This window comes from Urocitellus parryii, chromosome 2, assembly GCF_045843805.1.
Source record: "Urocitellus parryii isolate mUroPar1 chromosome 2, mUroPar1.hap1, whole genome shotgun sequence".
Lineage (NCBI taxonomy): Eukaryota > Metazoa > Chordata > Mammalia > Rodentia > Sciuridae > Urocitellus > Urocitellus parryii.
Window position 1 is genome coordinate 173913793 of NC_135532.1, and position 24662 is coordinate 173938454.

General features: G+C 37.7%; 1 protein-coding gene and 1 non-coding gene across 2 annotated transcripts in view; both read right to left on the reverse strand.

The window, feature by feature from the left end:
• Nucleotides 1–17390, reverse strand: part of Ubxn7 (UBX domain protein 7) — a 53703-nt gene extending 36313 nt beyond the window's left edge. The window contains exon 1 of the mRNA XM_026395857.2: nucleotides 17280–17390. Coding sequence (XP_026251642.1) covers nucleotides 17280–17352 — 73 coding nt within the window. The 5' untranslated portion in view covers nucleotides 17353–17390. The remainder of the gene's footprint in view (nucleotides 1–17279) is intronic.
• A 2472-nt stretch (nucleotides 17391–19862) lies between these two features.
• Nucleotides 19863–20053, reverse strand: LOC113188258 (U2 spliceosomal RNA). Its single transcript, XR_003301519.1, has one exon. It is a non-coding gene; the product is annotated as a U2 spliceosomal RNA (small nuclear RNA).
• Nucleotides 20054–24662: the final 4609 nt, after the last annotated feature.

Sequence of the window (24662 nt, forward strand, 5' to 3'; positions counted from 1 at the left end):
TTTGAATACTGGGTTGAAATCCCTCCTAAGAGGATTTCATAGACTTTGCAAAGTCCCAACAGGTAGTACTACTAAACACGCAAACACTTTAAATATATTCTTGATTTGGAAGCTTTCCAAGACCACATGGAAAATGTTATCATCCAACAACCCTTATTAGATATATCTGTCCCTATAAATGCACCCTCACCCCAGCATGGGTGAAACATTAAAATCTCAGCTTCATGAAGAGGAGTGATCATTTAAATTCTTTTCCTTTGGAAGGTCCTAAACTTTGCTTCTTGTGCCCTATTTAGCTATAAAAAAGGAAATTCAAAATCATTCAATTTGGGCAGATTCCACCAAGGTGAAGGCTTGTATTAAAGCTACTATCTGCAATTCCAATTACACTTCATTTTGAGCCTCTTGCCAGCCCTTTAGCCTTGCTGTGAGAAATTGAAGTGCTGACTCTACTCCTGTACCTCTCATTTATTTTCAATTTACTACTACAAATATGGGTTTAGATCAAGTCCTTAACACTTCATACTTGATTACCAACAGGATCCAAACTGATCATCATTCTATCTTCCACCTTGCTGCCAACATGTATTCCAAAAAACAAGTATGGTTCTATCATCTACCTGCCACACACCCTGTTTTAAAATTCCTTAATGGTTCTCTCCTGACACAGTATAAATTCCAAAGTCTTTATGATCTGGAAAGTGCTTTATGATGAGATCTCAGCTTATTTCTCTAGCATTGCCTTCCTTTTCTCTATCCTATACAATTTTACTATAGTCAAACTTAAGCTACATGCTTGGAATGCCCTTTCCCCATTCAGGCCCATTCTGAGAAGCACCAGAAGTGTTACTTGTCAATGTATGTGCTAAAATACCTCCTGGTTCCCAACCCTATACTGTTGTAGTATATCAATGATGTACTGCTAATCAGTAAATGCTGGTTTACTTTCTGGTTTCTCTGACAAAGTAGAAGCTTCTTAAACACAAGAAATGGTTTTCTTGTGCTTGTATACCCAGCACCTAGCTTTATGTTTGTGCTTATGTATGATCAACGTCTAATTCACTCAGAGCTACTCATAGTGTTTTAGCTCGAGACATAATATATCAGTGTTAGGTGTGAGTCACGGCATGGGTAAGGGATAAAAAAAGTAGAAGAGAGCTTACTACCCCTTAGGGACCTCTATCCACCTAACACACTAGCACAGCTTAATAAAAGCAAGCCCCACTGTGTAGGATACGGCCTTGAGCTACTATGTAGCTTGGTCCACTATACTCACCCAGAGTTTATTGAAATTTCACTTTCAATAAACCTTTGCTTTTTCTTGCCAATGTCTCACTTCTCTCAAGTCTTTTTTCAGGATACCAAGAACCTGGGCCAGGACACCCTGGGGATCCCTGCTTATGCACTGGTAACGTAGGGGAAAGAGGAGCCAGAACCACTGGTAATCTTTCTACATCTTAAATTTTGTACTTAAATTTATATGCATATATTTTGTAAATATATTTATGATTTAAATTAAACTCATAAAGCAATATAGTTACATGAAAATAACAAATAGCAAACGGGCACTTGGGATAAATAGGCTTAAGACAAAATTTTCAGTAAAAGCATCACATACAAATTTTTAAGTGGTTATATCTCAAACAATGTAAAGACAAGTAAAAAACAGCATGCTCCAAAAATTGTCAGGTGATACTGAATAGCTACAACTTTTCAGGTAAATGATAAAGTCATAAACCTAAGATGTAAATGAAAATAGAAAAAGAATACATTTATTTCATGAAACTTGAGTGGAAAAAAGCACCAATATACAATACTGTGCAATTTAATGTTAAATCAATAAATAACATATTACCCCCCCAAAAGCATCTAATCATTTCACTTTAGTCTTAGAAATGTACATACTTAGGTTGTCCCCAAACCTTTTTTGGTACCACCTCACACCCACTAGGATGGTTACTATCAAAGAAAACAAAGAGCGTGGGGAGGTTGTAAAAAAAAACCCAGAATCTTAGTGTAATACTGTTGGGCTGTAAAATGGTACTGTCATCATGAAAAACACTATGTCAGCACCTAAAAAAATTTTAAAGTAAAATTACCATATGTCTAAAAGTTTAATCTCTAGGGATATACCCAAAAGAACCAAAAGCAAGATCTCTCAAATATTTGTATTTTCTCCCCCCCCCCACTCTCTTCACCATTTTTATTTCTTTTTGATATCAGGGATTGAACCCAAGGATGCTTACCCACTTAGCCACATCTCCAGCCCTCTTTATTTTGTATTTTGAGACAAGGTCTTTAGTTACTGAGGGCCTGTTAGGGTCTGTAAACAAGTCAAGATGGCGCCTGGCTTTCTGCCAGAGGGATTGTTTTGTGAAGTAACGCCAGTGAGCCATTAAGTGTGGAGATTCCTTATTGGTTGACTGCTGTATCTAGTTTATGTTAATTAAGATAAGCTGTGTGCAATGTATATATACCCCTCCTGTCCTACAATAAATGGCTCCCACTCCTGCTGTATCAATGTACACAAGTTGCTCATTCTCCCCCCCCCCCCATTATTTTGCTGCAGCCGGACTGCGGCAAGGGCCTCACTAAGTTGTGGAGACTGGCTTTGAACTTGCCATCCTCCTGCCTCTGCCTGCCAAACTGCTGGGATTACAAGAGTGCACCACCTTGTATATCTACTTTCAAGCACCATTATTCCTAGTAGCTAAAATGGAAGCAACCCAACTGTCCACTGACAGATGAATGGATAAGTAAAATGCAGTCTATACAATTCTGACATGCTACAACACAGATGAACTTTGAGGACATTATGCTAAGTGAAATAAGCAGTTGCACAAAGACAAATACTGATTCCTTATATGAGGTACTTAAGAGCAGTCAAAATTAGAGAGACAAGAAGTAGAATGGCAGTTGCCAAGGGTTAGGGGAAGGGGGATGAAGAATGGAAATTTTTTGTTTAACTGGTATTGAGTTTTAGTTTTACAACAGAAATAGTTATGGAGATGGACAGTAGTGATAACTTCACATTGTTAATGTATTTAATACCACTGAAATTTACACTTAAAATACTTAAAACGGTAAATTTTGTTGAGTATCTTGAATAGAAAACAAAAATTTAAAAAAACATCATTTTTTGGGGGGGGAATTGAAGAAATACATTTAATTTGTTAAAAATATATTTGGGATGTCTTGAACTAGCTACAATCCCTTGTAGCTGATAGATGAATGGCTCTTTTCCTCTCCACTGTCTTTCCTTTTCCTTTTGATTCTTTTTTAATGGGGGTGGGAGATGTTGCTTGCTTTCCTTTCCTTACTTTATTTGCTGTGGGAACCTCTCTTTTTGCTTGCTTGTTTAAAGGCAAGGATTCTCTAGGTTGCCTGAGTGAGTGGATGATCCCCCTGCCTCAGCCTGACTTGACATTCAGCTCTCCTTCCTTCTTCAAACAATGGTGGCACGACACGCCATGTGACAGGATTGGAGAATTAGAATATTTTTCTCCTGGATAGCTATCAAACCTGCAGAAGGACATATTCGCCCATCCTGCAAAGGAGGATCTCTAAAGGATCTTCAAGGAAAAGAAGGAATAGAATGACCTGAGTCCCAGAGACTCTTCCCAGGAGATCAAATCTCTTTTTCTTCCATTGTTTTCTTCTGGGATTAAAAACCCAAAGTTTAAATAAACAATAACAAACAATTATATATACTTATATTTGGTCTTCTATCTCTTTTCTGGAATAAAATTTCTAAAGTTCTTGGAATCTTTGGTGATGAGGGTCTTTTGATATGCAACTGATCTAGCTAATGGCTGGCAACCCCAAGGTAGCTTCAGGATGGGGGCTGCTTACCCCAAAGATCAAGGTGTGATAGAGGACTGAGAATCCCGTCAAACCTCCAGGGAAGGAAGGACTGAAAGTTAAAATGACCCTCACTTATCAAGGACTTAATCACACATATGTAATGAAGTCTCCATTTAAAAAAACAAAAAACAGAAGACAGGGTTCAGAGACATTCTGCATAGCCAAATAAGTGAGATACCTGGAGGGTGGTGTATACAGAGAGGGCTTAGAAGTTCCACACCCATACCACTTCTTACGCATCTCTTTATCTGAACCCTTTGAAATAATCCTTTAGTGGGAAAGGTAAGTGTTTGCATTCTGTCAGCTGCTGGGACAAATTAATTCAATCAGAAAAGGGGGGCATATATATAGTCAGTCAAAAGCAGATAGGTAAAAACAACCTGGGCTTGCAACTGGCATCCAAAGAAGACAGGACAGTCTTGGGGACTGAGCCTCAACTTGTGGGATCTAACACTGTCTCCAGGTATTTAAAGTGTCAGAACTGAATTAGAAGACAAGCCTGATGCAGGCAGCTATAAAACTGATTGCTTGCTGATAAGGAGAAATCCTCACACTGTTCACAAAGAGAAGTCTTCTGTATTGACTACTGTGTGAGAACAGAGGAAAAACAAAAACACTAAACACATATTTGGGATCTCTTACATGTGGGCACATGTGATAATTTAAGCTACACAGAACCAAGGAGATTTTTCCTTCAAAAGTGTTCATATATTATTCAATTTGAGAAACTTTCTTCTCTCTCCCTTAAATGTGAACGTGTCATTAGTCGACCAATAAATTCTGAAGTTTCACCTAATTAATACCACTCCTACCCAACCTCTTCTCTTTGCACATTGCTACAGTCTAACATCTATTTCAAGAACAGTCTTACACCTTTCAAGAACTACTGCACGTAACTGCTCTTGGTCATACTCTTCACTGATATATTTTCTACACTACAAAATAACTAAAAGTTTGACTGTCTCCCCTACTTTAACAGTTCTACATTGCTAATTAGAAAAGTTAATCTCTCTTAAATTGCATACAAAATCTGACCTTTATTTACCTCTCCTATTTTATATCCCTCTGCTCTTAAGTCTATACTGTATCCTCTAGCCACAACAGTCTACTTGAACTAGGTAGGTCCCTTGGTAGTACTTCACAAAGCCATTAACTGCATGATTTGGATAGTGGTATCAGTCAAACAATTCCCCTCATTTTTCCTGACAACGTACAAAATACCCAGCTTTCTGTTAAGTTCTGGACCTTCCCCCACCTCCTCACCTCACCCTAAAGTAGGTACAGGAATGGTTATATACCTTCTTTTGGTGTCTTAATCTCTATTCTTGTCTCTGCTAGCTCTTCTATCTTACAAACTAAAAACTCACTGGACTGGCCAAAAACAAAAGTTCTCAAGTTGTAGTATGAACAAATTTACATTCTCACCTTCAGAAAACACTGTACAAAATGAAATCTCTTATCTGGGCACAATGGCAGAGATTATGCTTAGCTTTGTTTGAGACACTGGGTTTGATCTCCAGGAAAAGGAGGGAAGGTAGGGAGGGATGGAGGAGGGAGAAGGAAGAAGGAAAGAGAAATCTTAAAACAAAACCATAAACTTTCTGAGGAAAAAGAGTTCTAATATCCCGGGGCTGGGGTTGTAGTTCAGCGGTAGAGTGCTCGCCTAGCATGTATAAGGCACTGGGTTCGATCCTCAGCACCACATAAATGTAAAATAAAGATATTGTGTCTACCTAAAATTAAAAATAAATGAATATCTTTAAAAAAGAGTTCTAATATCCCATTAGCCAACCTATGTTAGGTAATTAAATACAAATTCTTAGGGGCAGACAGCACAATTTTGATAAGCAATCTCAAGATTTATGTGCTTCCCATATCCTTACTCATAAAATGTAAGGCTTTGTTTCAGTGCTTTCCTAATGTTTTTAACAACGTCTCCAATTATACTATGTTGTACTTCTTAAATGCTAACCTAAAAGTCCAGTGTCTAGCCTGGTGTAGTAGCTCACCCCTACAATCCCAGCAATCTAGGAGGCTGGGGCAGGAGGCCAGCCTCAGCAACTTAACAAGGCCCTAAGCAATTTAGTGAGACCCTGTCTCAAATAAAAAATAAAAGAGCTGGGAATGTGGCTCAGTGGTAAAGCACTTGGTTCAATCCCCAGTACCGCCCCCCCTCAAAAAAAAAAAAAGTTTAGGGACTACTGTACTCTGCCACTTTAATTTACTTAGCTGCACAGCAGCTTCTGAAAGTTAAAACATTTCTGAAAGTAGACTACTCTGGCTATCTGTTCTAGCAGAGAGATGAAGCATTAACATCTTCCTACCACGAACTCTTAAAACCAGTTTCTCATAGTATCTTCAGATTCTTAACTCTTTTAGATGACTGACTGGCTCATTTATACTATTTTGGCTCTTGTCTAAGTGATCACACAGCACTAAAGCACCACAAAATGCACAAAGAACATGCTGATGGCACTGCTATAATAACATTTAATACTGTTTGCTCTCATTTTGAAATTTATTTGTTGATAAAAAATTCAATAAAAACGACCAATGCATAAAAACTGTCACTGTCACCCTTTCTGCCACCCTCCTCCTACCTAAACTCCAATGCCAGTGCTATCGAAGTGAAATGATACTAGGAAAATTGGGAACTTGTTAAGCTAATCTTCAGGCAAATTGACCTGTCAACCATTTGATCTATTTCAAAAGCCTTCCTTAACTGCCTTTTTCTTCACTTTATTATGTTCCTTAAAATATTGCCAATTAAGACATTAACTAGGATAAATGTTTTGTTTAAAATACAAGCACTTATTGAAGAGTTAAAAATGTATCAATCAGGCCGGGATTGTGGCTCAGCAGTAGAGTGCTCGCCTAGCACCAGCAGGACCCAGGTTCGATTCTCAGCACCACATAAAAATAAAGGCATTGTGTTGTGTCCACCTACACCTAAAAAATAAATTAAAAAAAATATATATATATATCATTTCACTATGTGACTTAATCCAATCATACTGCTCCTTCCTAAAAGCTAGTAATAATGAATTAGGGTTTGATATATAGAGAATATGGATTTGAAGAAGAAATTTAAATAGCTTAAAGTAGCTTTAGCATCTCAAGTGCCTTTGGAAGAGGTAACACCTAAATTAAGTGCCACAAAGGATTAACTTAGGGCATCAAAAAGACACTTGAGTACCTAGCAGTTAAAACAACAAAATTTTGCTTCTGTCCAGTCCTGTGCCTAGTAATAATACCTTCTGAACACAGTTTAAAGAGTACAGTATAGGTATTAAAGAGCCTGGAAACTGCTTACATAAACCTGAGTTTAAATCCTAGTTCTGTCTTTGACTAGCTATGTGACTTTGAGCAAATTACTAGTTTCTCTAGTCCTGAGATTCCTCAGTTATAAAATGGGTAATCACCAACTTCATAAAGAACTTGTAGAGATTAAGAAAAACTGATAATGAAAGAACCCAGCAAAACTCTTAATTGACAAAGCATTAATAAGCTCGTAATAAATATAGACTGTCCAAGGTTATATGGTACACAAGCTACACCTAAACAACAAATGAAAAACATCACATTTTAGGTATAAAATGTGAATATATACATGTAGCTTATGGAGCACCACATTTTGTCAGATAGTAAACAAAGTAAGATAGCGGAATTTTTTAAATTTTTCTTACTCATCTGATGCTATGAACCTGTGTTTCATTCATGTTAAACACTCATTAAAATAACACAAATGAACAACAACAACAACAACAAAAAAAAAAAACCCAGCTGGACACAGTGGCCCATGCTTATAATCTCTGCAACTGCACCCCTGAGCTCAACCTCTACTACTGGGGCCGGAGGGAGGGGAATATTAAAAAGTGAATGTTACGGATAAAATGATACATGAAAGGGATCTGAACCAAAGAAATCTATATCAACTAAAAACCACTCCAGTATGACAGACTAAAACAGCAGAAAACTGGATAACAAGTAAAGGTCTGTAGAACCAAATATCAAAATAGAATTTATTAAAAGAGGGATTCTCACAGGGAATGATTTTAAGATATTAAAAAAATAACAAAACTGCAACAAAATAACAATTGTGATATTTTGGGGCACAGAGTATCAATACTCAGGGTCCAAAATTAAGATGAGGAGAGACCATTATGCCATCTTAACCATAATTTTCCTTTAACCATGTAATGCTAGAACCTATGCAATCTGCAGCACATCTTGAGAGATGAGAGATGGCTCCATCATATCTCTGTTGACAATCTGACAGAATTTTCATCTTTAAGAGATACTAAGGGTTGGGCTACGGATGTGGCTCTGGGGTAGAACACTTGTCTATCATGCTCCAGGCCTGGGGTTTGATCTTCCAACCTCAGTCTCCCTAGGAGCTGGGACTAAAGGCCATTAGACCCTGCTGAAGATTTTTTTTTTTTTTAAAGAAAACATATGCTAAGCTTTGGCAAGACTAAGGAAAGGCAGTGTTGGAAAAGAAGCTCATATAGCAAAGTATACCATTTCTTAAAGAGAAACCATCTTATCATCTGTTCTGGCATAATCAGTCATTCATAGTCTAACAGTTGTTGGGCATCTTAGTGTATTGTTTTAGAAACAGAAGAAAACCAAAATATAATTAAAGGCTCCTGTACAGTAGTTCTTAATGTCTAGAAGTCTTTTTTTTTTAAGTTGTAGACATACACAATACCTTTATTTATTTTTATGTGGCACTGAGGATCGAACCCAGTGCCTCACATGTGCTAGGCAAGCGCTCTACCACTGAGCTACAACAGCAGCCCTGTCTAGAAGTCTTAAAGGCAAATTTTACCTATATACTCAAAGGTGATAATATTTGGAGGGTTGGGGAGGGTTGGAGATCAAACCCAGGGCCTTGCCAGGTGCTCTACCAATAAGTTATACTCCCTGTCCCAGTAATAACAATGTAATGGGTCAGTTATAAAGAATTTGGACTTCTGAGGCTTTGGTTCAATGGTAAAGCACTTGCCTAGCAAATATAAAGTCCTGAGTTTAATCCCTAGACCACAAAAATAAACAGAATGAAGAATTTATTTTTTTTATTTTTTTTAAAAGAGAGAGTGAGAGAGAGAGGGGGACAGAGAGAGAGAGAGAGAGAATTTTAACATTTATTTATTTTTTCTTAGTTCTCGGCGGACACATCTTCGTTTGTATGTGGTGCTGAGGATCGAACCCGGGCCGCACGCACGCTAGGCGAGCGCGCTACCGCTTGAGCCACATCCCCAGCCCAAGAATTTAGATTTCTATTTTATCATTAAAGTACACATTTTAAGGAGAGCCTAATAAAGCAAGTTTGCAGACTTAAACTTGTGAAAATGAGCTTATTTTGAGTTCCCAATTTATAGGTAATAGCAGGACAGCTTAATTTCACTCAGTAATCTATAATCTATGGCAGGAATCCCACTATACTGTGAGTCACCACATGTATCTCTTTATTTATCCCTTAGTTTTCTTTCTTCCATCTATTTTAAGCTTACTAATGGTACCAAATGGCATATTTAACTCAGCTTATGGCACACAATTTATGAGTGGCCATTTCCTTGCTGTTGTCTCCTTTACACCCTTTTCTCCATTAATGGCTAGATACAGGAAACAGTCCCAAATCTATGATGTGGTCCCTGTCTCCAACACAGCTGCATGGAAGAGTCAAGAGACAGTATAGTCCAAACTTTAATAGTTCCTTATGCTTATTCACTACATTACTGTTAGTGTCAAAGGAGGATGTCTCTTAACTACAATCAAGGAAGCAAAGTGTAGCAGTCACAGATTTATTTTTTTAAATTCCTTTATAGAAATGAAAGGGACACAAAGGAGTTACTTTCTTGTTCTGTATTTCCCCCAACAATAATAACAGAGTAAACTAAACTACCTACAAAGGAAAGGGAGTAACAACTGTAAGAAATATGTGGAAACCTTAACTTCATTGATCTTTAATTAGCAAGCTTTTAAGTTTTCAAGAATAGAAAAAAATTAATATATACGCAAAACACTAAATTTATAAGTACAGGGAAATGACATGCTCAAGTTAGAGGTTAGATTTAAAAAGCAAATATTCACTGGATCAAAAACAAACTACCTAGCAAGGGTTGTAGCTCAGTGGTAGCACATGTGCCTAGCATGTGTGAGGCAGTGGGATTCAATTCTTAGCACTGCGTATGAATAAATGAATAAAATAAAGATCCATCAATAACTAACAAAATATTTTTTAAAAAACTACAAAACTACTGAGATTGGGAAGTAGTAACATAGTAGAAAATGCATAAGCCTGGGAACAAAGGCACAAAAGTTCTGGTCCCTGTTCTGCCATTACCTGGACCAGTGCTACCCAAAGAGTGGAGCTCCTCTCCCTGGTATATGACAAAACAAAAAACAGAAATCCCAGTGGAAGTATTTGCAAACTTTGATAGCAATCTTATGGAGTAACTTTATGTCGGCTGAACCTAATAATTAAAAGTTGAAGATTGAAGGCTGGGGCCGTAGTTCAGTGGAGAGCACTTGCCTCGCATGTGTGAGAAGCACTGGGTTCAATCCTCAGCACCACATAAAAATAAACAAATAAAATATAGGCATGCTGTCCATCTACAATTACAAAAAAAAAAAATTAAAGTTGAAGATTAATAGATGGTAAGTTATCATATGAAAAAATGCCCCAAAGCAATAGCTCTTAAGGAAATCCAAATTAAAACCACGAGATTCTATAACACGCTTAATAAAATGGTTTAAAAAAAAAAAGATACCCTAAGATACCAAGTGCAGGCAAGAATGCAGAACAACTGATACTCTTCTACACTGCCCAGGGAATGCAAAATGGTATGGCTGACTCCAAAAAACAATTTGGCAGTTTCTTATTATGTATATGTATAATTTATGTATAATTTCCAAAAAACTAGCAACAATACAAGTGTGTTTAATTTGATGGATGGATAAAACAAAGTTAATATAACCATATAATAGCCAGGTATGGTGTTGCACACCTAAATCCAGAGATTCAGGAGGCTGAGGCAGGATGATTCCAAATTTCAAGGCTAGTCTCAGCAATTAAGCAAAGCCCTCAGTCACTTAGTGAGACAACTTCTTAAAAAATAAAAAGAACTGGGGATGCAGCCCAGTGATGAAGTGCCTCTGGGTTCAATCCCCAGTACCAAATAAATAACCATAAAATGTTATACTATTCACCAATAATAGGAGAGAAACTACTGATACCACAAAATGTGAATGAATCTTAAATGAAATGTGCTAAGTGGAAGAAACCAGATTCAAAAGGTTACATCCTATGATTCCATTTAAGACATTCTAGAAAAAAAAAACATCAAACTAAAAACTATTTAGGTTATAGGTGTGTGGCTCACTGGTTGAGCGTCCCTGAGTTTTTGTTTTACCAAAAACAAAGCAAATCCTATTTCTTTTAGGAAGCCTGATATTTTTTCCCCCAGTACTAAGGATTGCACCCAGGGGTGCTCTACCATTGAGCTATATCCCTAGCCTTTGTATTTTTTACACTGGGACAGGATCTCACTAAGCTCTCCAGGCTAGCCTAACTTGTGATCCTGCTGCCTCAGCCTCCTGAGTAGTTGGGATTATAGTTATGTCACACTATATCTGACTAAGGAAATCTTTCTTGATCCCCCTCTTTTGTGTTCCCATATTAGCTTCTTACTATTCATTCACTGTATTACTGTGTCTACTTATGTATCTATATTCCCATTAACCTTTAAGCTTTTTGATCATAACACTATGTTTTACACTTGGTTGTAACCATGTCTGTCATATAATAGTCTACCAATAAATACTGAATGCTTAAGTAAGAATCTATTTACAGCTCAAAAACATCTCCCTAGGCATGGTGGCGCATGCTGTAATCCCAGCAGCTTGGGAGACTGAAGTAGGAGTTTGGGGAGTTCAAAGCCAGCCTCAGCAATTTACAGAGGTGTTAAGCAATTCAGTAAGAACCTGTCTCTGAATAAAATACAAAAAAAGGACTGGGGACATGGTTCAGTGGTTAAGTGCCCCTGAGTTTTATCCCTGGTACCAAAAAGAAAAAATTTATCTCCTTTAACATTTTTCTCAAACTGCATAATCACCTTTTGAAATGGTTCTTAAAATTCCAAGAGTTTTCCTTTAAAACCTACAAAACTTGGGCTGGGGTTGTGGCTCAGCAGTAGAGTGCTTGCCTAGCATATGGTGGCACTGGATTCAATTCTCAGCACTGCATATAAGTAAATGAATAAAATAAAGGTCCGTCAACATCTAAAACAATTTTTTAATTAAAAAAAATCTATAAGACATGTGAACACCTTACTGTTACAGAGAAGTCAAATCCATTTTAATATTAGCCCAAGAAAAACATACTAAACAACAGGAATGGAAATTGGCCACAAAGCCAAATACTACCTAGTTTCTAATTTTTAAAAATCCATTCATTCAATTACTTTAGAAAAGGTTAAACTGAGGTCTCTTCTACAAATGAGATTCTGTAATTTCATGAAGTATATGAATGCCTACTATGTACAAAATTCTATGAAATTTTATCCTATTAACATCTTATATTCTTCCCAGCCTCTACTTTCTATTCTCACATTTGTCTTACCTTCTGATTGTTAGTTATTTTTACCTCCAGCAATAAATAACAGTGTCTATGCATCCCTCACTCTCATTCCATTAATTATTCTGATTATACATTTTATATTTTGTATATGTAGGGCTGAATGTCAGCCCAAAGTTGATGTTGAGAAATTGCCATGATTCAAAACATTTTTAAAAACTGCTCTTCTGGGCTAGGGTTATGGCTCAGCAGTAGAGCGCTCCCCTAGCACGAGCAAGGTTCAATCCCCAGCACCACACAAAAATGAATAAATAAAATAAAGATATCGTGTCCAACTAAAACTAAAAAAAAAATGTTAAAAAAAACTGTTCTTCTGAAACAGATCCAGCAGCATATTCTTTCTTCATGCTGTGAGAATTGATATGACTTCTGAAAACCAAATGACAATCATCCAAAGCCACATATAATGAATATCACTGGAGATCAAAGTATGTAATATTGTTAAGATGTCATTCGACTACAAAGTAACAGCACCAGTTTTTGTATGTAGTTTTAGATAACTCTGAAGGCATCTAAGAACATCATTCCCTTTACCACTTGCTTATCAGTGTGATCTTTTATGGAAAAGTGTTTATGATATAATGTTAAGTGAAAATTTCAGAATTCTATATTTTGAATACTATGAATCTCAATGAAAATAATAAGCATGGAAACCAGAATTGGAAGTCAATGTGTAAAATAGGTAATATTGCTATTGTGAGAATGAAAGATTAGGTTCTTCCCTTTTTCAAAATTATTTCATATTGTTATATATCTTTTATTTTAAAAAATCAGCTGTTACTTTATTATTCACCATATTATTATTATCATTACTATTTTTGACTGAGGATTAAACCCAGGGGTGCTTAACCACTGAGCAATATCCCCAGCCCCCACCCTTTTTTAAAATTTAGAGACAAGGTCTCAGTGAATTCATAAGTGCCTCCTTAAATGCTGAGGCTGGCTTTGAACTTGGGATCCTCCTGCCTCAGCCTCTGGAGCTGCTGGGATTACAGGCATGGCCACAGCATCCCACCTCACCATATTATTTTATAGAGACTTGTTTCTATCTAGTGAGAAATAAGATTTATGAAAAAATCTTTCAATTTCGCTTTCTATTAAAAAAAAAAAATCACAATTTTGAAGAACTCATTTGCTTTTACCAGAATACTGAACCTCAAAAAACCTTTTTGAAATTAGAGTATAATGGGCTGGGGATGTGGCTCAAGCGGTAGCGCGCTCGCTTGGCATGCGTGCGGCCCGGGTTCGATCCTCAGCACCACATACCAACAAAGATGTTGTGTCTGCCGAGAACTAAAAAATAAATATTAAAAATTCTCTCTCTTTAAAAAAAGAAAAAAAAAATAAAAAAATAAAAAAAAAAAGAAATTAGAGTATAAGCTCTTAAGGTCAGTCTAATTCATCCAGCAATAAATACCAATTCATTTTTATTAATGGTTCATATTTATTATTCACAAACACTACAATTTAAAACGTATGTAGGAGAACTGATCTTTTGGGAGAAAAATCCAAAATTCCTTTTTCTCTTTTTTCTTTTTGTAATAGGGATTGAACCCAGGGCAATTAACCACTGAGCCACATCCCCATCCCTTTTTTAATTTTGTGTCAGGGTCTCACTATGTTGCTTAGAACCTGACTAAGTTGCTGGCTTTGAACCTGAGATCCTCCTGCCTCAGCCTCACAAGTTACTGAGATTACAGGCATCCACACCATGCCTACCCACAAAATTTTCTTCTTAAAATACATGAAAAAGGTTCAGAGGGATTATATGTTATGTATATGTATTTTGACATAGGGTCTTACTATGCTGCCCAGGCTGGCCTTCAATTTCAGTACTCAAGTGATCCTCCTGCCTCAGCCTTTCAAGTAGTTGGAACTAAGTTGTATACTACCCTGCCTACCTTAATCATGTATTTCTAATGGTTAATCACTATGTTATAAAAACAATCCCAGGGCTGGGGATGTAACTCAGTGGTAGAGCGCTTGCCTCTTGCCTTGCACGCATGAGGCCCTGGGTTCAATCCTCAGCACCACATAAAAATAAATAAGATACCACGTCCATTCACAACTTAAAAAAAGAATCCAAATCAATAGAAATTTACAACACCACTAGAGATGCTGCTCAAAGGCAGAGCACACTTTTAGCATCCTAAGGTACTGGAGTCAAACTCCCCACCCCCGAAAAAGATATGTTCACCTTTGGAGGGCTGAGAGTGTAGATCTGAGTTAGAGCTGGTGCTTAGCATGTGTTGAGGCCCTGGGTTCAAATTCCCATCAAAGAAAAGAAATAAATTCTCATCAAAAACAGTCTAGAAAAATTTCCCTTCTGTAGACTTTCAGATAACTACAGTCTACTGAAAGACTTCAACTTAACCCAGCAATACAAAGGCCAGTGGACAGGAAACAAGCTTGTAGACTTACAGACAGAAATAGAATCAAAGCAATTAAGTGAGTCTATTTTTCCCACCACACTTTAGTTTTTGTATGTTATCTTAAAAAAAATATTTCATAAGAAGAAATAATGTGGGGCTGGGAATGTGGCTCAGCGGTAGCGCGCTCGTCTGGCATGCGTGCGGCCCGGGTTCAATCCTCAGCACCACATACCAACAAAGATGTTGTGTCCACCGAGAACTAAAAAAAAATAAATAAATATTTAAAAAAAATTCTCTCTCTTTCTCTCTCTCTCTCTCTCCTCTCTCACTCTCTCTTTAAAAAAAAAAAAGACTAAGAAGAAATAATGTGGGATAAAACAATCTGAATTTCTGAAGGGTAGTATTTTGCATAAGAAACTGAAATTAGGGCTGAGGTTGTGGCTTAGCAGTACAGCGCTTGCCTAGCACGTGCAAGGCCCTGGGTTCCATTCTCAGCACCACATAAAAATAAACAAAGGTATTGTGTCCAACTACAACTAAAATATAAGTATTTAAAAAAAAAAGAAAGAAACTGAAATTAATAAATGGCATCTCAAACCATCTCCAGGAAACGTAAATAAAGAAGCTGGGCATGGTGGCACACGCCTGTAATCCCCCTACTTAGGAGGAAAGAGGATAGAAAGTCCCAAGCCAGTCTGGACAACTGAGCAAGAACCTGACTCAAAAATAAAATTTAAAAGTGCTGAGGATGTAGTTCAGTGACACAGGGTTTAATTAATTTGCCAGGTCCTGGGTTCAATTCTACCGGTCCAATACCATACACAGAAGAAACAGATATTCCCTTCTCTATGTGATTCACTACAAAGACTGTTCTAAATAAACAACACAGTAATATTAGTTATATATAAAATAATTTTGTAGTTTTCTTCAGTAACAATGATTTGGTCAGACATTGGGAAATCTACATCTTAAATACAATAATCCAATTATAAGATTTCAAAATGTTGTGAGAAGTTATCATTTCACTCCTCGTCCCAATTTTACTTTGCCAACCTTCTTGTCATATTTCATGCCACAAGACAGATAACAATACATTGAATATATAGTTGCAGAACAAAAATTAAAACTAGCTTTAATTACAAAACAGCAACTTGCATAGAACCTTATGAATAAAATAACGTACAATTTTACTTAACCAGATCTTGCATGTCAAGTTCTAAGACCATTAACAGTGGAAATAGTCTCGGTATTTAACAAATTACTACCAGAGAAGCATAGACTCTGCTAAGAGAGGGAACTAACATTCTGACCTCCTTCCGAAATGACAAACTAGAACGGCAAAATTAAACTCAGGCACATGGAGTACTCTTCTCTCAAATCACTCCACAGAGAACTTCATCATTTGCTCCGCCCTCTAATAACTCATGCAAAAAAAGTTCAGCACCATCAGAGAGAAACAAGACAGAGAATTCATAGAATGGCTTAGGGCCTTTCCTCCAGGCGGTAAGAGGATCTGCGTGTGCCCTTCGCAGGGGTCCAAAGGGAAAGAAAAACCTAGGCCTAAGGTTTGCGGGGATACTGACACCCAGAAACAGATTTCTCTCAAAGAAGTTTCCGTCGCCATCCCTATTTTATCAGCAGGAGGCTGAGGCGCCATCGTCTCGGTCTTTATGACATATTTTATTATGGGGAGGTGGGAAACGCCACCCAGGATTTCTCCAGACCTTCCCCTATTAAGCCTGGGGGGTTTCCCCTCTTTATTCTCTTAAAGCCTCAGTCCCTTATGTACTCCTCAACACCCCCAGTTTCTGGCGGCTTGTCCCCCCGTGGATGTGTAAAGGCGCTGCCGAACCCACCGGTCTCGCCGTTAAAACCGGAGGGCCGAACACGCCAGGGCCACCGCGAAGGCTCCGAGGGGCCCAGAAAGGGGAGGGCAGGCAAGGGACCGGAGTGAGAATGACCTGGCCAGGGGAAAAAGGCAGAAGGAGGGAGAGGATGCACTGCACCCCCTTGTCTGTGGGCTGCACACACAAGAGGTGATGAAGGAGAAGGAGGGCGGTGGCCCGGGTGCGGCCCCCCACTCCTCCCGCCCCCAGGTCCGCGGGCCGGCGGGGACCGGCGGGCTCGGCCCAACCCCCGGTCTGGGCTGGCAGGGGGCGTGGGGATCTCCCTCCAAATCGCTAGGAGCCCGAAAACGAGGAACTGGGGAGCGCGGGGGGGGGGTGCTGTCGCCCGCCTGAACCCGAGACCCCGACGTCGTCGTCGCCTCTTGCTCAGGAGGGAGGACGCGAGCTATGGGTAAAGCCCGAGGGAGCAATGCACGAAGGTAAGTGGAAGCCAGGGTCAGCCCCGCCGCCCGCCCCGGACCCCACTCTCCACCTTCCGGTAACCGCGTCTCTTACCGGTGATGGCGGTGAACTGCTGAATTAACCCCTTCAGCGCCGAGGAAGCTGCGGAGCCCCCGTGGGCAGCCATCTTACCGCCGCCACCGCCGCCGCCGCCGCCGAACAACAACACAGACACACACGGACCGCCCTCCCCCACCTCGCCGCGCGGTTTGCGCAGGCTCACTGACCGCCCCCATGCTCCGCCCCTCTCGCCCCCGTCGCGACTGCCCGCGCAGGCGCACTTTCCCCGCGCCGGAGCGCTTTCGGCTTTTGGGTTGGCTGCTGGGTTGCTGCCTGCTCGCCGCATCCTTTTTTTATTTCGGAGGCCAACCTTACAGACTCAGTGTTAATTCCCAGTTTTCAAAGGAAGCACCAGTTTCCGCAGGTAATAGATTTTTTGCGTCTCAGCTTCACCATCTTTACTAATGAACCCAACTGTCCGTAAAGATATATATGTATTTTTTTTTCCTTTTTTGCAACTCCGCTGCACTCTGCTAAATTTCCTGCATCTCCCATCAAAATACAAATCTTATTTCCTCACCCTGAAACCACTCCTATACTCGCTCTCCAACCTCAAAATTAATGGCTTTAGCCAAACCTCGTGCGGCGACCCATTCAGAAGTGAAACACCGGAACCCTTCTTATCAAGAAAGCACTGGGCGCAGGTCTGACACCTAGTGGGCTTGTAATAAACGATTAACCAGTCTGCTTTTCTTCAGTAAATTTGTCAACACATGTCACTCCTTAGAGTCTTACTTAGTTTCCTCACGTATAAAATGAGGAGGCGTCGTGTACAAAGAAAATATACAGAAAGGACACTGGAAAAAGCCTTCAAAACGCTGATAATGGTTTCATTTAAATGATAGAGGAGATGGCGAAAGGGTTCTTTGAGTTCATGTTTTTTTCTCCTTTATTTTTAAGCCAAAAAAGATTTGTATGTTACTTGCATAATTTTAAATATTTTAAAAACAAGTTTGAGTGGGATGCCCTCAAATCTGATAATCTCCCATTTTGAGAATAAAGTTAAAGAAATTCAGTTTAGTTCCAGCCTCCTTTCTTCTACCCCCACCCGGACATGAGTCATCCTGATAATTGCCACATCCTAAGGGTAAAGGTGTATTAGGAAAAATTAAATAACCAAGTGAAGGCAGCGCCACCTGTAGTCACGGTTACTACGGAGGCTCAGGCAGGAGTAACCTTGAGTCCAGAAGGAAAAAAGTGGAAGCAAGGAGACCAGGGCCAAGAAATAGTGTGTCGTTTCCTTTCTAAAACCCTGAATCCTCAAGGCTCGGTCACTGTGACCAACCATGCAAAATCAGGTTTCAAATAAAATGGTGTAACACCACTGACTACAAAAACGAAGCACATTTACTACTATATCTCCATCAGATGGACAAACTAATTAGTGATGTGATTTTTAGATTCCTCTTGCAAAAAAAAAAAAAAAAAAGTGATAAAGATAGTAGCATTCTCGAGTCCAGGGAAGAGATTCCTAGATATTTTTAAATAAAGTAAAAGAAAACAAGGCAGAAAATTAAGAACACAACTTTGAAAATTTTCTTTGGGTCATTGAAGAATATGAAAGGTCTTTAGAATCACAAAAAAATATACTTAAGTGCATCCCTAAAATCATGGGAAAAATTTTTTGGCGGGGGAGTAGGTACCAGGGATTGAATTCAGGAACACTTGGCCACTAAGCCACATCCTCAGCCCTAATTTGTATTTTATTTAGAGACAGGGTCTCACTGAGTTGCTTAGCACCTGACTTTTGCTGAGGCTGACTTTGAACTGCAGTCCTCCTGTCTCAGCCTCCTAAACTGCTAGGATTACAGGCATGTACCACCTCACCCGGCTGGAAATGTGTTTAAAAAAAAATAGATTGTCCTCAGAAAACAAATTAAAATGCAAAAGTATTATACATTGAATAATGGGAAAATTAAAGTTTTCAGTGACATAAGGCAATTGTCCCAAAGCTACACATCAGTTACTATTTGCATTATTACATCCAGTTGCACCAGGATTTTGTTTTAAGACTCCCAAATTGTGCTGAGGCAGGAGGATTACAAGTTCAAGGCCTGCCTGTGTAACTCGGTAAGACCTGTTTCAAAATAAGAAATGAAAGGACTGGGGATATAACTCAGTGGTAGAGCATTTGCCTGGCATTCATAAAGCCTGGATTCAATTCCCAATGCTGCAAAATATAAATAAGTAAAATAAAGGATGGAGGAAAGAAAGAAAAGAAAAAATTGGGAAGTTGGAACTATAAAGAAGAAATGTGACAAGGCTGGGGTTGTGGCTCAGTGGTAGAGCACTTTCTGTGAGGCACTGAGTTAGATTCTCAGCACTGCATATAAATAAATGAAGAAGGAAAAATGTGACAAATGTACAATCATGCACACCGTTGTTCTCTGACAAAAGTAAATAAACATATGGAACACACTCATTCTATTCAAGCACCCATAAAGCATAATAAAATTTGATCATGTAAAGGCCACAAAGGAAGTCTCAAGAATGTAAAATAATCATTAGAGTATAGAACATATTCTCTAAATACAAATCAATTAAATTAGAAATTAGTTTATTTTTCTATTCCTCCAAAGGGGGTGTGCCTTTCCTGGAGACACTATAATACTAGGTCCATGTGTGGAGTTCATAGAGTAAGCTTCTATTCCCTCTCCTATTTCCAAAAATCAACTTAAAATATTGTTGTCTGATAGAGTATGTATCAGATATTAAGCTGATAAGAACAGATAATACATTTGATCTTAGCCAAAAGGCCAAGAAGTGATTAGAAATTAGTTTTTTAAAAGAATAACTTTAGGACTGGGGATGTGGCTCAGTGGTAGAGTGCCTGCCTGGCATATACAAGGTCCTGGGTTCAATCACTAGCACTACAAAAATAAAAATAAAAAAGTTTAAAAAAATTAATGAAGTGCAATGGCACATGCGTATAATCCCACCAGCTTGGGGTGGGCTGAGGCAGGAAGACTGAGGGTTCAAAGCCAGCCTCAGCAACAGTGAGGTACTAAGCAATGCAATGAGACCTATCTGTAAATAAAATACAAAAAATAGGACTGGGGATGTGGCTCAGTGATTGGGTGCCCCTGAGTTCAATCCCCAGTACCCCCCAAAAAAGCAAAAAATACTAATAATTATAACTTTAGGCCAAGAGTGGTGATGTGCACCTGTAATTCTAGCTGCTTTGGGAAGCTGAGGAAAGAGAATTGTAAGTTCAAGGCAGGTCTGGTTACATAATGAAATTCTGCCTCAAAACAAAATTTTTCTAAAAAGAATAAAATTTTAAATACTCATATTTGGAAACTCCAAAAGACACTTATAAATAAATCATGAGGGGCTGAGTTTGTGGCTCAGAGGTAGAGTGCTCGTCTAGCATGTGTGAGGCACTGGGAGTGATCCTGGGCACCAAATAAATAAATAAATAAATGTGTCCAACTACAACTTAAAAATATATGAAAATAAATAAATAAATAACTCATGAACTAAAGACAAAATAAAATTAATGTATCATTCAAGGTTCAATAGGAAACCAATTGCTACCCAAGTAATTTATAAAAGAATAATTTTTATGTGTGATTTTTAATTAATTTTTTATTTCTATATGACAGCAGAATGCATTATAATTCTTATTACACATAAAGAGCACAATTTTTCATATCTCTGATTGTATACAAAGTATATTCACACCAATTCATGTTTTCATACATGTACTTAGGATAATAAAGGTGTGGGAGCCACAAGGGACAATAGAGATTCTTGTACAAGCAACACTAGAACCATCACAATTTCTAGGTTCAAAGGGAAGAGGAGAGAGAGATTATAGGGGATCCCAAAGGAGATTCCAGTCTTTGTACAGCAAGCCACTGTGCAAGAAACAATGACCTTCTATCAAGGGATGTAGCTAGCTGAGGCTATTTCAGAGAAGTGACCGGCAAAATAAATAACCTGACCATATTCTTCTTCTCTTGCCAGAAATTCCCACTAGCAAACCCAACTAGAAGACAGAGGACATGACCAGTAGACATTGATTAGCTTACACAGGAAGCCCACAGGGCATAGATCAGGGTGGAAAGGGGAGGAAGTAAGTGGATCTAGAGAGGCAAAGAAATTAAAAAGCACAAATTTGAAACTGAATGGTCATGGCAACAGGCATCAAAATTTGTGGACTCCAGAATTGACAAAATCTAAAGGAAACTATATTACCTTAAATAATTATATTACAGAAGAAGATTAAAAAATTAATAGCCCAATACCTAATCAAGAAGTAAATAAACAAGAACAAACCTAGGGAAATATAAAGGAAAAATTATAAAAAGCAGAAATCAGTAAAATAAACAAAATACAGAAAAGAGGATCCATAAAACCAAAAGCTGCTTCTTTGAAATCTTTACAAAATTTTAAAACTTTGACAAATAAGATTAAGAAAAAAGAGAAAGTCATAAACTACTATGAAAAGGATATAGCAGATATAGCAGTGACTTAAAAATACTATGAACAATGTTATGCCAACTTAGTTAGAAAATAGACGTGTGGCAGTTTCCTGGGGTGGGAGTGGGGGTTACCAAAGTTGATACAACTATGGTAGACTCATGATAGTAAAATTAGACCTACCAGATTTAATGATTTCAACCTCCAAAAAATTAAGAAACAGACAATTCCTTCCAGACAAAAGAACAAATAAAGTACTTCCAGACAAAGAATAAATGGAACAAATAACTCATTCTATGAGGCTAGCATAACCTTGATAGCAAAACCAAACAACAGCAAATGAGAGCTCAGCTTCACTTAAGGTTACTAAGCAAAAATCCTAAACTAAACCAAAATTTAGAAGTCCATTTACACACAAACAAACACGTGCATGCATACATACATTCATTTAAAATTGGACTTAGTTCATGAATGCAAGCATATTTTTTTTTAGTTGTAGTTGGACACAATAACTTTTATTTATTTATTTATTTTATGTGGTGCTGAGGATAGAACCCAGGTCCTTGCACGTGCTAGGCAAGCATTCCAACATTCAGCCCCAGCCCCAGCCCACAAGCATAATTTTTTACAGGAAAAAAAGATTTTTTTCAATGTAATTTATAGTAAAACAAATTAAGAGGAACCATTTGATCAGATACAGAAAAGACATTGATATAAATCAATATCAATTGACAAAACTTAAAAAAAACTTAATAAAACTAGATAAACAACCTAAAACATCAACAACAAAATCTATTATATATATACTCCAAAAACAGAGTAAAGACCATCATACTTAATAAATTATTTAAAGTAAAAAACAAGATAAAGCCAGATACAGTGGCTCATGCCTATAATCACAGAAACTCAGGAGGCTGAGGTAGGAGGATCACAAGTTCTAGATCAGCACTAAAGTGAGACCCTGTTTCAAAATAAAAATTTGAAAGGGCAGGGCTGGGGATATAGCTCAGTGATAAAGCACCCATGAGTTAAATCCAATATATATATATATATATATATATATGTATATATATACATATATATATATACACACACACACACACATACACATACACATACATACAACACACTCTATCGTTATTTCTATTTAGCATTATACTAGAAGTCATAATCACAGCAATCAGACAAGAAAAAAACACTTCAGATTTTCTTTAATTTTTTAGATTTTTTGGTACTGGGGATTGAACCCAGGGGTACTTAACCACTGAGCTATATCCCTTTTATTTATTTATTTATTTATTTATTTATTTATTTATTTATTTTTGAGACAGAATCTCACTAAGTTGCTTAGGACTTCACTAAATTGCTGAGGCTGGTTTTGAATTTAAAATAATCCTATCTTAGCCTTCTGAGCAACTGGGATTATGGGTGCACATCACTATGCCCAGCTAGGAATTTTTAAATTAGGGGGGGAAATCATTATTATACATCATATGGTTATTTATATGATCTAAGAGCACCAACAGAGAAACTTTACAACCAATAAGAAGAGTTCAGGTAGCGCTGAGGTTGTGACTTAGTGGTAGAGCACTCTCCTAGTATGCATGAGGCACTGGGTTCGATCCTCAGCACCACTAAAAAATAGATAAATAAAATAAATATGTTGTGTCCATCTACAACTAAAAAAAAGAGAGTTCATGTATATTTTGCAATATAAAACCAATAAACAATCTGGGTATGGTGATGCACACCTGTAATCCCACTAGCTCAGGAGTCTGAGGCAGGAGGATCACAAGTTCAAGGCCAGCCTCAGCAATTTAGTGAAGACTTCAGCAACTTAGCAAGACCCCATCTCCAAATAAAATACAAAAAAAGGGCTTGGGATGTGGCTCAGTGGTGGAGCATCCCTGGGTTCAATCCCTGGTAACAAAAATAAAATAAAACCAATAAATATTTTTAAATGATAGGGGGTACTATGTTTGAGATTTAATCCAGGGTCTCCATAGTAGATACCCACTTTTGTGCTGAACCATGTGCCCTCCCCAATATTGCATTTTTTAAAATGCCTCTGTATGTATGTCTTTTTTTCCAATATTGCATTTTAAAACATGAGCAGCAAATAGTTTGATACTGTAATTTTTAAAATATTCTTTTCAAAATTTGAGGATGTAGCTTGGTGTTAAAATGCTTGCCTAGCATGTGCAAGGCTCTGGGTTCTATTACTGCAATCATCATCATCATCATCATCATCATCATCATCATCTTCTCACAATACTAACTAAAAATGTACCTAAGCATGGATTTAACAAAAATGTACAGGGTCTTATGAAGAAAACTATGAAGGTTTTTTTGTTAGGCATGAAACAAATCTGTATTAATATATGGGAGGAGTCAATATTTCAAAGGTATCAATTTTCTGTATATTAACCAACAAATTCAATGTAATTCCAATTAATATCTTTGTGTTTCTCAAGCATTTTAATAAGCTGACTTTAAAATTCAAGACTAAAGGATAAATGATAAGATAAATGATAAGACACTTTTGAAGTAGAAGAACAAGGTAGAAGTCTTGTCTATCAGATATAAAGAATTATTATTAAAATACAGTAATTAACTATATGATGTTGTTGAGGATAGACAAATAGACTATAGAACAGAGAGTCCAAAAGCAGACACAAGCATATATGGACACTATAATAAAAGTGATATTACTAACAGTAGAGGAAAGGATGGACTATTCAAGTGATAACCCTGGAACTGGAAAAAAAATAGATCCTGAACTCATATTAGATACAAAAGCAAATTTTATATTTCTTCTCCTTCTCTTTCTCTTCCTCCTGTCTTCTTTCTTCTTCTCCTCCACTTTCCTCCTCTTCTTTTTTTTAATATTTATTTTTTTAGTTTTCGGTGGTCACAAATCTTTATTTTACATTTATGTAGTGCTCAGGAAGG